The sequence below is a fragment of the Pagrus pagrus genome (assembly GCF_965226575.1).
Source record: "Pagrus pagrus genome assembly, chromosome: 18".
Classification (NCBI taxonomy): domain Eukaryota; kingdom Metazoa; phylum Chordata; class Actinopteri; order Spariformes; family Sparidae; genus Pagrus; species Pagrus pagrus.
The window spans coordinates 12,588,124-12,600,112 of record NC_140202.1 but is presented as its reverse complement, the minus strand read 5'-3'; the positions used below and the strand labels follow the sequence as shown (position 1 = coordinate 12,600,112).

The 11,989-nt window shown below is 44.0% G+C and overlaps 1 protein-coding gene across 1 annotated transcript; it reads right to left on the bottom strand.

Annotated features, from left to right (window-relative positions):
- Window positions 1-2,795: 2,795 nt before the first annotated feature.
- Window positions 2,796-11,660, bottom strand: thbs1a (thrombospondin 1a). The gene is made up of 22 exons (XM_084380623.1): window positions 11,491-11,660; window positions 11,306-11,389; window positions 10,478-11,037; window positions 10,301-10,379; window positions 10,074-10,163; window positions 9,864-9,973; window positions 9,369-9,494; window positions 8,847-8,943; window positions 8,584-8,757; window positions 8,321-8,497; window positions 8,060-8,233; window positions 7,688-7,968; window positions 7,386-7,604; window positions 7,185-7,292; window positions 6,611-6,770; window positions 6,388-6,506; window positions 5,773-6,007; window positions 5,433-5,660; window positions 5,070-5,341; window positions 4,856-4,953; window positions 4,626-4,765; window positions 2,796-4,528 (listed from the first exon to the last, which is right to left on the bottom strand). The coding sequence occupies exons 2-22, from the start codon at window positions 11,367-11,369 to the stop codon at window positions 4,521-4,523; spliced, it is 3,519 nt and encodes a 1,172-aa protein (XP_084236749.1). The 5' UTR covers window positions 11,370-11,389; window positions 11,491-11,660; the 3' UTR covers window positions 2,796-4,520.
- Between the last annotated feature and the right edge of the window lie 329 nt (window positions 11,661-11,989).

The window sequence follows — 11,989 nt, the reverse complement described above, 5'->3', positions numbered from 1 at the left end:
GCCAGTTTGTGGAAAAAAACGTAAAAATGGCTGATATCTACAGAATCCCAGCATACTGTACTGCCCAGCGTTAGTAATGTTAACGTTATCAAGTGTTAGCAATGTTAATGTTTGCTTGCTAGCGTGAGCAACGGGGCAGATGATTGGAACAACAGCGGTGTTGTGACGTGAATGCAATGGAAGGGGGGAGATGGACTGCCACATTTAGTGGCTGAACGTTATCAGTAAGACCTTTGAGGATTGTTGAACACCTCAATGGTTGAAAGGCCTGAAACAAGGAGTTGTTCAACAAGTGTCGGAAAAGATGAACAAAGCCGTGATCCACCGAACCAATGACCAAATCAGAAAATGCTGGAAAAGTTTGAAGGCTAAAAGTGAAAACAGCAAAAGTGGTTCTGACACAGCCAGAGTGTTCAGGTTAACAATTCTCTTCTTCTTCTGTTATATTTACAAAAAAATGACATTCTGATTAAATGCTTTAGGGCATGTAAACTCACATCTCATTGGATCATGTTTGTAGTCGATGTAAACAGGTAAGTTCTAAAATCAGACTGGTTTCAATCGGATCAAAGAAATACTGTCAACCACAGATAATGTGTCTATTAAAACATCTAACTTTTGGTTAATGAGGTAACTTTTTTTTAATTGGCCTCCCTGTCTTCAACATGCAGCTGGATTGCATCCCACTGCCTTTGTTTGTGTTTGTAACTCTGCATGAGGAAGCAGAGCAGCAGGGCAGCCCTTTGTATTAACCTAAGTATCATAGATGAGAACAGAAAATTGCTGTCATTAAATCTAATAACCGGGTACGGTGGCCGCAGAATGTTCTACTGCACACATAAACCCTCGGCTGATAGCAGCGGTACACTGAATTGAATCAACTTTAAGCCCTTTCCTATGAAATATAGTATGTCTCTGTTGGTAATGTGTGGTCAAGCATCGTACTTGGCTCTTAATGAGGACAGAGAGATGATGCGTGCTCCCCAGGAGGGAGAGTCAGATCCACTTCGGCTCCCAGCATTCCTTTCATTCCTGCCTCTATAGGTGATCTGCTTCAGTGGGTCAGATTAGTGGGATCTTCTGAAATTGGACCCTGTGTGACCTCTTCCAGCTTCATTTTCATTTAAAGTTACTGACAAAAGGTAGCCAGCTTTGAGAGTTATGCTTTTTGGTTTGTTTGGGGAGATTTGTGGAGCTGTTGACACGGTTCCTATCTGCTCCTGCTTGCGCAGTGTGAGTCAGCTAGTCTGCACCTGGCTGACCTCAGCCCAGAGGTCCTGCCTTTTCCTCTCCCCTTGCACGGGACACCTATGGGCCTGTTTGCCTCACTCTACACCTCAGCCACACATGACCCCGTCTAAACGGCAGGAATTATCTCACATTCCTCTGGGTTGAAAACACGTCGGCCAGGTGAGCCTCCAAGGTCAAACCCAGATGAGAGCCCTGCTATCTGTCCCAGGATCTCAGCGGACACCTCAGCACACGCAAACCCTTTTCAGACTGACCACACTAGATTAGACTGTTTTTCTGTTTCACACATTTGTAATACTTTAAAGGGGCACTATGGAGTTTTGTAGAAGAAATTCAAACTCAGAATTATGATATTTACAATATTAAAGAGGTACTAATACAAACTAAGAAATATTTATCTTTTCCATAACTGAATAAACAAGCTGTTCTCAGAGGAAAATAAGGTCCCCAGAACACTGTTTGGAGCTAGAAAGGTGGCAGGGTCCGCCAAATATGAACAAAGTAAAACAATAAGCAAAAGTAAAGTAATAAACAAAAAGCAAGTTTGTTTATTTTGTTTATTTAGGAATAAAAAAAAACAGTCAATGAAGATCCATCTCTCCTGATTAAAATGTCTTCCCCAAAACTACGTATTGCACCTTTAATAGATATATTTGCAGCATATGTAGTGTTTTTGTCCATTTCACAAAGCTATCTGTTACTAAGATAGAGTCTATTGCTTACTTATGTAGGGTAATGGAAACACAGTGAGCTCAGTATGGTAAGAATGAGGTCACTTCTAATGTAAAGAGACCTGCGGCATACTGAGAGTGTCTGGCTTTTCTGGCACGACCCTCACTGGTGCCTTAGATTACGGCTCTTTCTGGCCCTGTTAAAGATCTCAATTAGCAGTCTGAATCCTGTCTGCTGACGATGTACTTGTGCAAGGTTTTGAACTGCAGACAAAGTATGGATAGCTCATCTTGTCAGACTTTGACAAGTTTTATTGAGACGTTTTTATGAAAACTAGGGAATTTTAATGCACATTCTTACTAGGAAGAGCGGCCCACAGACACAGACACAGACTTCCCCAGTTCGGTGTGAAATTCCTGATGTCTACCTCTCACGTGGAGTGTTGTCAGTCGAAGGTGTAAGGCGATGCCTGTGTAATGTGAAATCAGATCTGTATGGATGAGCTGTTTAAGTGGGTTATACTTCATGTTGAGCTTCCCTGCTGTTGACTCCCAAGGATACTCCCTTTCTCCGAGGCTTCACTAGACTCAACTAATGGATTCCAGTCGCTTGACACAGCATGGCTCGACTCTCTTTGCTTTTCTAAGGAGAAAATCTTCATCAAAGGAGATATGTAGGCCAAAAAAATCACTGAGAAAGACATTTAAAGGGACACTATGTAGTTTTGGAGAATAAATTCAAACTCAGATTTTTAATATTTGGATTATTAATGAGGTAATAATACCACGACATAGTGCACCTTTAAGTTTTGAGCTGTTACAACTGACTCTTCAGCTTTTTGTCTGCCCAAAAAGACACAACCAGACCAAGTTACTTTTTTCCTGAAATGTTTATTGTTCACTTTACATTACAAAATACCAGGTAGGAGTATAAACAGCACTTTGGGTAGAAACTATAGTACAAAGTTTATAGAAAAGCTTCACTAATAATAAAAAAAAAAAGACACATACAAAAAACCAAAATAAAAAAACAAAGACATCCTCATGTCAGTGTGCAAATAAGTTTATACAGACAGAAACGCTTCCGTATGAGGCTACGCTTCTAGATAAATTATTTAAATAGCATATATCTACACAATGAAATAACCTCGACATGAAACAAACATAATAATTTACCAAAAAAAAAAAAAATGCACAGGAAATACATATAGCACAACATAGTCAAGACAACATTTCTTTAATCCTTTACGTTCCTGTTTGGGCGTCTTTTCGCTACAAAAATATCTTATATACAGCATATAAATGATACTAAAGTCTTGCAAAAAAAAAAAAAAGCCAACCAATTTATACTCTGTTGCTAAGACAAGTGATTCTTGTGTATTGCTGGTCTCAATACAAAAAGAACTAATGAGGTAATATTTGTACATAAAGGGTTTCGTTTGATTTTCCCTTGTCAGAAATGTACACACAAGCTCAGGCACACAAGTCATGCACACTGTGCAGAAGCAGAATATTGAGATATTTTACTGTTTTGATCTAATGTGATATACCTTGCCATTAGTGGATATTGGTTTTAGTTAACTGTAATAGGTTGCTGACATTTTAAGATGGCAAGATGCTGAGATGAGCGAGAATTAAAGCCTCTATGATGAAAAAGTAAATACAAACAGCTACTTACAATGGTTTACTCATGGCAGGAAATAGACTGGCCCTTGCTGTTCACGTCCCTTGACACTGTCACTAAAAATGAGAGATATTAAAGTAATATTTGCGAATAATAACTGTTCCAAAGCAGTGTTCAGTGTGCCTGCTTCGGGGCCCTGTGCTTTCCTGAATTTGTGCTCTCCTTGTTTCTTCTAGTGCTCTTTCCTGAGAAGATCAATGTTTCGGGCCAGCTCTAAGCCTTGGATAGGTACGAGACCTTGTATATACAGGTCTGCATGAAAAGTGGGGTGAAAAATCAAAATATAAAAAATTGTCGAACTTGTCTTCATAACTATGCTCGTTGGGTGGCACACATGCGCAAACACACAAACAACATTCACTCTCTTTGATAGTAACAGTCAGTCCGTACTGTCCATGGTCCCTCAACAGTTCCTTCAAGGGGGAATATTCACCCCAGCCTAAGTTAGTCCTCCTGCTGCTTTCTTCATACTGACACAACGATCTTTGAGTCCACAGCAGATGTACATTAATGCTCAAAAATATTTTAAAAAATTAAAAACATGGAACACTTTTCCCTTTGGTCCCTCATCCACAGAGGAATACCGCCAACCAACAACAGTTCAGGTGTGCAAAGCAATAAAATGAGCGCCCTCCCCCCCTTCAATGCAGATCAGAGCAACAAAGTGAGAGGGACAATTTCTTCTGAGCAGAGCTGCGCTCACAATTTGAGTTTGGTGCAGTGGTGCAGAATCATCATTGAACTTTCATTTGGCTTAAAGTCCTGAGGTCACTTTACCTCACATTATCTCACTTGCTCGTCATTCCTCCAATGTGCATTTCTCACAAGAAAAAGTTAAAGAGATATCGATCCAGGTCTCGCACTATATATTCATACTGACAGACTGATTGTGTCTGGAAGGATCTGTGGTCCATTTATGTATCTGAAAGAAAATACAGAAAGAAAAACATGTTACAAATAACGTCTAAGGTGATGAAACTTTGCTTTTTAAAACATCAAACCATCACTTATGTGCTTACCTTTGCATTCGTATTTGAGATCTGAGAAGTAAACCATCTCCTGAGAGAAGACGTACAAGCCTAGTCGCCCACCAGCGTATGTCTTGTCGTAGATGTTTCCAGAATCAGCCATGATTCTCTTGCCTTCATACATGACCACTCTAAAAGAGCAAATGCAATCACGTGAGCTCCTTGCTATTTTTATATAAATTATGCATATTTGGGATGTGCTTCTGAGGTTTTGAACTCACCTAATAAGTCCACTCTTGGGTCTGTGTGTCAGGTGCCATCTGTAAGCGGTGAAGTCCTTCCAGCCAATGTTCTTGGGGTCGTGCCACAGAGTGCGCACCTGAAAGGGATGAATTGAAATGGTTAAAATGAGAAAAGTGTCAAAAATTGTGTTATGTGTATGTCTATATGTCTATAAGTATGTCTCAAGTAGTGAGTCAATGAATCTCCTCTCACCTGTCCTGGGGTGTCTCCGGTGTGCCACAGGGCGTTCCTCAGATGCTCACCAGGCCCGGTGGTGGAGTTGACCACTTTGATTGACAGGCCAGAGTAGCCTTGAGCTCTTGTGGGTGTGTGGGACCAGTAAGTCTGTGTGATCTGTTTCCACATCACTGTGTAGAAGCGAGAGCTGGACTGGTAGCCAAACACAAACCCGGCGTAGTCATCGTCTCTGTCCGTGTTGATGAAGAACGTCCCGCTGAAATCCACTGCGCTGAACTCATCGTAACCTGATAACAGATAAGAGAAAGTTCAGAATCGGTTCCCTACTGCTTTGTGTCCATGTGTTTGCAGCGCGATCTCTGTGTGTTTGTTACGTACCAACAGCAATGCCAGGATCACAGTTGACAGTCTGCACCAGCTCCTTGCCCTGATGCCGGACCACCCAGTTGGGGTCGATCTGGGATGTACCCTTGGGGTCCAGAGGAACCATCTGGAATCTGCGGAAGTCTGTCTCACTGATGGCGAAGTTCTCCGGGCACACGTCATAGATGTCCAGAACATTATCTTGGTCAAAATCGTCTTTGCACACATCCCCACGTCCATCACCTGAGAGAAAGATATAGAAATGGAGGTCAGAAAGATGGAAACTATTGAAAAGGAGCTTCAAAACTAAACCCAAAGGATTAATGTTTCAGAAGACCATATATGACAGACTCACCATCAGAGTCGACCTGATCAGGATTAAAGGCCAGCCTGCAGTTGTCTTTGTCATCAGGAATGCCATCATTATCGTCATCATGGTCGCAGGCGTCACCCTTGCCATCCTTGTCGTGGTCAGCCTGGTTGGCATTGGCTATGTAAGGGCAGTTGTCCAAGTTGTTCTGGTGACCGTCCTCGTCAATGTCCTGGTTGTTGTCGCACTTGTCTCCTACGCGATCTGAGTCAGAGTCGATCTGTAGGAGAACAGGATTCCTTTACGATGAGATTTCCCAGCTCTCGCACTATAAGACTCTTGTCCTCACTTCAAATAACTCCCTTCACTGTTTTCTGAGCAGCCTCAATATGAGAGGTGCTACTCGTGAATTAAATGTAGCCCCTTGTTTTCAGGCATGCAAGCAATGTCCTTTCAGACAAGTGTCTAGTGTCCTTGTACCTCTGCAAAATTACCCATTCATGAATAGCGAAGAGGGAGCACTCTCCTCTCAAAGCTGTCACATTCCTCTCTTTCATTAAAGCAGGTGCAATTTGTGGCCTTGATACTGTGCCCACAGGGAGCCTCTACATAGTTACATGACAGATCAAGCTAAAAGTGAAAAATGAGATCTGAAGTTACCTGATCAGGGTTGTGCTCCAGAGGGCAGTTGTCACAATGGTCTCCCACTCCGTCTCTGTCAGTATCTCTCTGGTCCACGTTGTAAACATATGGGCAGTTGTCATTCTCGTTCAGAATGCCTGTTGAGTCAAAACATAAAAGCCTTCAGGACTGTGCAAATGCTTTGTGAGACGAAGGATAGACTTTAAAGATAACTTGGATGGAATTTGGGGTAATAACTCACCATCGCCATCGATGTCAACAGCGCAGGCATCACCCTCTCCGTTGTTGTCAGTGTCGGTTTGGTCAGTGTTAGCCTCGAACACACAGTTGTCACAGCGGTCGCCAATATCATCTCTGTCTGCGTCATACTGGGCAGGGTTGTACACTCTTGGGCAGTTGTCCTAAATTTATAGAGAAATATCAAAAATTTAATTACTCAAAGAAATATTCATAGGAACAAAACTCTTTTCAAGGCTTCCTCTCTTCTCTGTCTCTCACTTTTGCTGGAATGTGATATTCCACTGCAAGCGAGCTGGTAATTTCTACCACAGCATTTTTCCTGCCCAACTTTCCAAATCCACACGAAGAATTATGGGAAACAAGCCACATGCTCCTTAATTCTGGCTTTATGCTGAAATTATATTACACTATTCCTAAGCTACTTGGTTTCCACTTTGACTCTCTGGTGAAAGCACACAAACACAGAGACTTTACATTCCTATGGCCCAGAGGAAGGATGGCTGCTGCTGATTACTATGTATGGTCTGTAGGGAAAGCACAGCTTGGGGCTAAAATAAGCTGCTTTGATGACTCACCCTATCATCGGGGATCCCATCATTGTCATCATCATGGTCACATTCATCACCCAGGCCATCTTTGTCATGATCTTCCTGGCCAGAGTTGGGAAGGTTGGGGCAGTTATCCTGTAAAGGGAACAAAAGAGTGGTTAAGGATGCAATCATCACAATAATAGAGTGCAGATGGGTAATAATGGCCTTCATGTGGGGTCTGGCTACCTTCTTGCAGTGGTAGGTGGCGTTCTCCACACACAGCAGGTCGGTGTTGGGCCATCCGTCCAGGTCGCTGTCCTCTCCGCAAATATGGCCATTCCCTGCATACCCTGGCCTGCACTCGCAGCGGAACATGGACTCGGAGAAAACGCCCAAGTAGATGCAGTTTGCGTTTTTATGGCAGTTGTGGCTCCCATCTTGGCAAGGATTCCGGGGTTTACAAACCTATGAGAAATTACAGAGAGTTTAAGAAAATGCAAGCCACTAGCCTACTAACCACTTGCACAGCAATATGTAATAACTCAAACCTGTTTTTTAGCAGTTGCCTGTTCCACTCCTCTTCCGTAGGGCTGAGGACCGGAGAAACGTGTGGGGCAGGGCAGACAGTTGTAACCGGGCTCCGTGTTCTCACAGAGGTGGACTCCGTTATGTGTATGGCAAGCATCAGGGACCGCCTTGCACTCATCAATGTCTCTGCAGGTGACGCCGTTTCCAGTGTAGCCAAGTGGACACTTGCCACACTTGAAAGAGCCATCAGGGAAGCTGGTGCACCTTGATCCAGGGAAGCATGGGCTGGAGAGGCAACCGTCTGTAGAGAAAACAAATTGGTACTTTGAAAAGGCGATCTATTGAAAGAAATGATTTATTTCTTCAAAATTTGTTCCAGCTTAAATACTTACCAATAGGGCAGGCCTGGCTGTTGCATACTTGAGACATAGTACCATCACCCTGACAATCCTTTCCTCCATATTTGGGGACGGGGTCAGTGCAGAGACGTTTGCGGTACTGGACACCTCCATTACAGGTGACAGTGCAGGTGTCCCACGGTGACCAAGGTCCCCAACCGCCATTGACTAGAAAGTATCATAAAAACAACATTCAGTATCTTCCCCTGAACCCATACACTCAAACACACCACATATACTGAAATTCAAACTCACTCGGACAAGGTGACTTCTGGCAGATTTCTGTTTGACGTCCCTCTCCCAGGCAGTCCCTGCCACCCATCTGGGGCGTGGGGGAGTTACAGAGGCGTATCCGGGTGATGACCCCCTCGCCACAGGTCACAGAGCACGAAGACCAGGGAGACCAGTGGCTCCAACCACCATCCTGTTTGACTATGAGCAACACAGACACTATTAATTCATTGCGTTCTCTAACTGAGATATGATATTCATTGTCGCAAGAATGCTGAGTGACTTACAGCGTTTGTCACATTCCTGGGGGTAGCAGTCACGGGTCTGGACAGAGGTGCCCTCACAGTTACTGTTGATGCGGTCGCAGGAGCGTCCGCGCTGCTGGATGCCTCGGCCACAAGTCACAGAACAGTGGGTCCATTCAGACCAGGGGGACCAACCATCCTCGGTTTGGTCTCTCTCTGTAGGGGGGAAGACATAAAGTATTGTTACCTTGGGGATCAGATATAAAGACAGAATATCGGCTGAAAGCTTTAAAAAAGGAGCTTACGCGAATCACAACGAGGGCAGCACTCTCCGTCGGGCACGGTGGCATTGGCACATGGGATCAGAGGGCAGGAGATTTTGCGACACACAGTAGCAGAGTTCTGGATGGAGAAATTAGTACAAGAATAATGAGTGAGCTGACCGGTTGACTGGCTACTGGTGCTGCTCCAAGCCTAATTGGTGTGTTTTTACAATGGAGTGATCTTTATCAGGGACATGACACTCCGGCTGTGTTGCTAGAAAAGATAATCCTCACTAACACCTAACTAATTATTCAGCACATAAAAAACCTTCACTAGACATTTCTGGAGGGGCAGAAGGCCACATGCTGCTTTGTTGTAGCTGGGAAGAAGTGTTGATGGCTTTGAGACAGAAGCAGTGTGATTATGAAGGGAGGTGCTAACATAAACACTGTTATCACTTCATCGCAGCGGGATACAGGAAGCAGATCTACATCTTCCTCAGCTGATTTGTTTAAAGGGTAAGTGTTGAGTTGCTGAATTCCAGCAGGTGTGGTGACACTTACCTGGCAGGTGCACTCTGTGCAGCCGTCCACGGTCCATTCATCTTTGTCCTTATACACCATGCCGTTGTGGATGCAAATGCCACTGTGGATGTTTATTTGATTTTTCAGGAGAGCGCTGTCCTCCGACTGGGGGAAAAGAGAAAGAGAGGTTAGGCTTAGGGAAAGAGGGAGAAGGGGGTTGCTCAGGATGGAGGATGGAAAACTTTCACTTTGCCAAGGTTCCAATACAAATGAATCACTGACCGACACCATGATTAAGACATTGCTTGACTCTAGCGGAGCAGTGCAAATGCAACCGACAGCCAAACATATTTGTGTATTCACATGGGTCTCATTAAGAACTTGGCCAGGCACTGCCATTACAGCGACAAGTGGCTACGTACTGGGAATGCATTAACTGGGAGCACAGGGAGAGGAGGAGGAGGAGGAGGAGGAGAGGAAAAGAGGGAGTGAATGATGACAAAGAGCAGACCGTGATGGCCCCTTGGAGCTTACCACTTTGCGGAGCTCGTTCGACAGCTGTTTAACAACCACGCCGAGTCCCTTGAGCTCCTTAAACATGCTGGCGATGTCCTCGCAAGAGAAGCCGCAGACAGACTGCAGATCTGGATATAGGAGAGAAGAGTGTCATAAATTATTTCAGCTCTTAAAGTTTACAATTGGCCAGCAGAACACACGTGTCTCTTTGGAGGGGAGAGGTCGCACCTTTGGCTTTGTGGCCGGTGTAATCAGTCCTAATGGCGGGGCTGGAGCCGTTGACTGGGTTGTCCAGGGTCATGACATCAGTTAAGGCAGCTGCAGGGGGGAAAGAAAAGGGATGGCAAATTAATTTCTGCTCACTGGTGCACAATGTGGTGGTCTATTTGTCTATTTAAACACAATATCCACTCATTTAAAGGCAAATGATACATCTTATCTGTTTCCAGACTTACCTCCACTCTGGCATCCCTTATTTCTCAGTATGGCATCAAGAGTGGTCCCGAAGACAAAGCGCACATTCTGAAGCACTCCCTGAGACACAATAAGTTCAAGTTAGGACACACTTAAATGTATTTAATCTTAATTTTCTTCCATTAAATATAATTTTTCATCATTAGATTTGAGCTTACATGGAATTTGTCTGTCACAGCTCCCTTTCCAATCCTGAGCCTGGCGATGTCAGCCACCTCCTGGGACAGCACCTTCTGGATGGGAAAGTCCATCTCCGACACATTGATCTCCTCACAGCCGACAAAAAGCTGCACCCGGTCATCCTGAACGAACAGTGTGATGTTCTTCCAGTGTCCCGTGGCCAAATCTGCCTCCTCGATGCACACGACGTGCTGCTTGTCCATGGTGGAGTAGACCACATCCAGAGTCTTCGCCTTCCCATTGGAGATGATTTCGAAAATGGGTCCAGATCCGTCTGTCTTCTCGATGGTCAAAAGGCTGCCACGGGTTTTCCTGAACTGCTTCAGGTTGACTAGGAGGAGGAAGCCCCTCTCAGCCTGGATGGAGTCGAGGAGGTCCCTGAGGGCGCTGTCGGGGACTTGGGGGATCAGGTCTGCGTTCAGGACCTTGTATGCAGGGCTGTAGGGATCTTCACCTCTGACCAAACTCACTCCGTTGTTTCTCTTGCTCACCCGGGCGAGGTCAAATAAGTCGTACACACTGTTATCATCTCGACTCTCTGTGGTCAAAGAAAAGAGGAGCATTGTTCAGTTTTTGTCTCCCATAATGACAGTGTGTGTGAAAACACAAAGACAGCCTAAATTAGATGAAGTACACATTCACTAGGACTGTAGCAGCAAAATATCATAAGAATATACCTGTTTTTATATAATATTCTTCAAATATTACAGGCTAGAGACAAATAAGAACACTATAACTTGAATTATTCAATTATATATGTTAACACACTTTTTCTGCGGCTTAAAACACTATTTACAAACTCTTACCTGCCAGTCTTGCGCCTTCACAACTCCAAAGCATCAACAGCAAAAAGATGCCACACAGCATCATCTTGAAACCTCAAGTGATCCCTATTTGAACCAAGAACAACAAACACAAAGTTATGGGACACATCCAGGCTACAGTACGTCGTTTATAAATAATGTATGATAATAAAAATCAGTCCACAAACCTTTGAAATGAAAATTCCCTCTGAAAATAGATTTTAAAAAAAGAAGAAAAAAGTCCTCTCTCCTCCGATTATGTATCCCGTTTCTCTTCTTAGAAGCGCGTTAGTGTAAAGCAGACAGTTAAAGTCTCTTTGCGCTCCTCTCCGGTCTTTATTCCGGTGCTTGGACTTATTCTACTGACTTATCCTACCGATACAAGTGCTATTTAAACAGTTTAAGGACATTCCTGAGGTCTCCTCCGGACCAATGGGGTGGCAGCAGCGGATGGGGGACGGACTTGTTTTCTTACCTCACAGCCAGTCACAGTAATATCCGCGACGCACACACTGAGGAGGGAAAAATGCATTCCTGAGCTGAATTTCCATCACCGGACAAATATTTCATCCACGCACCCGAGCCAAGACTTGGTCGTTTCCGGTCAAATAAAAAGTTCAATTATTCGCCAAATGGTCTTAATTTCATTGAACTGGCCTTTTCTGAAAATATAAAGATTTATTTAAA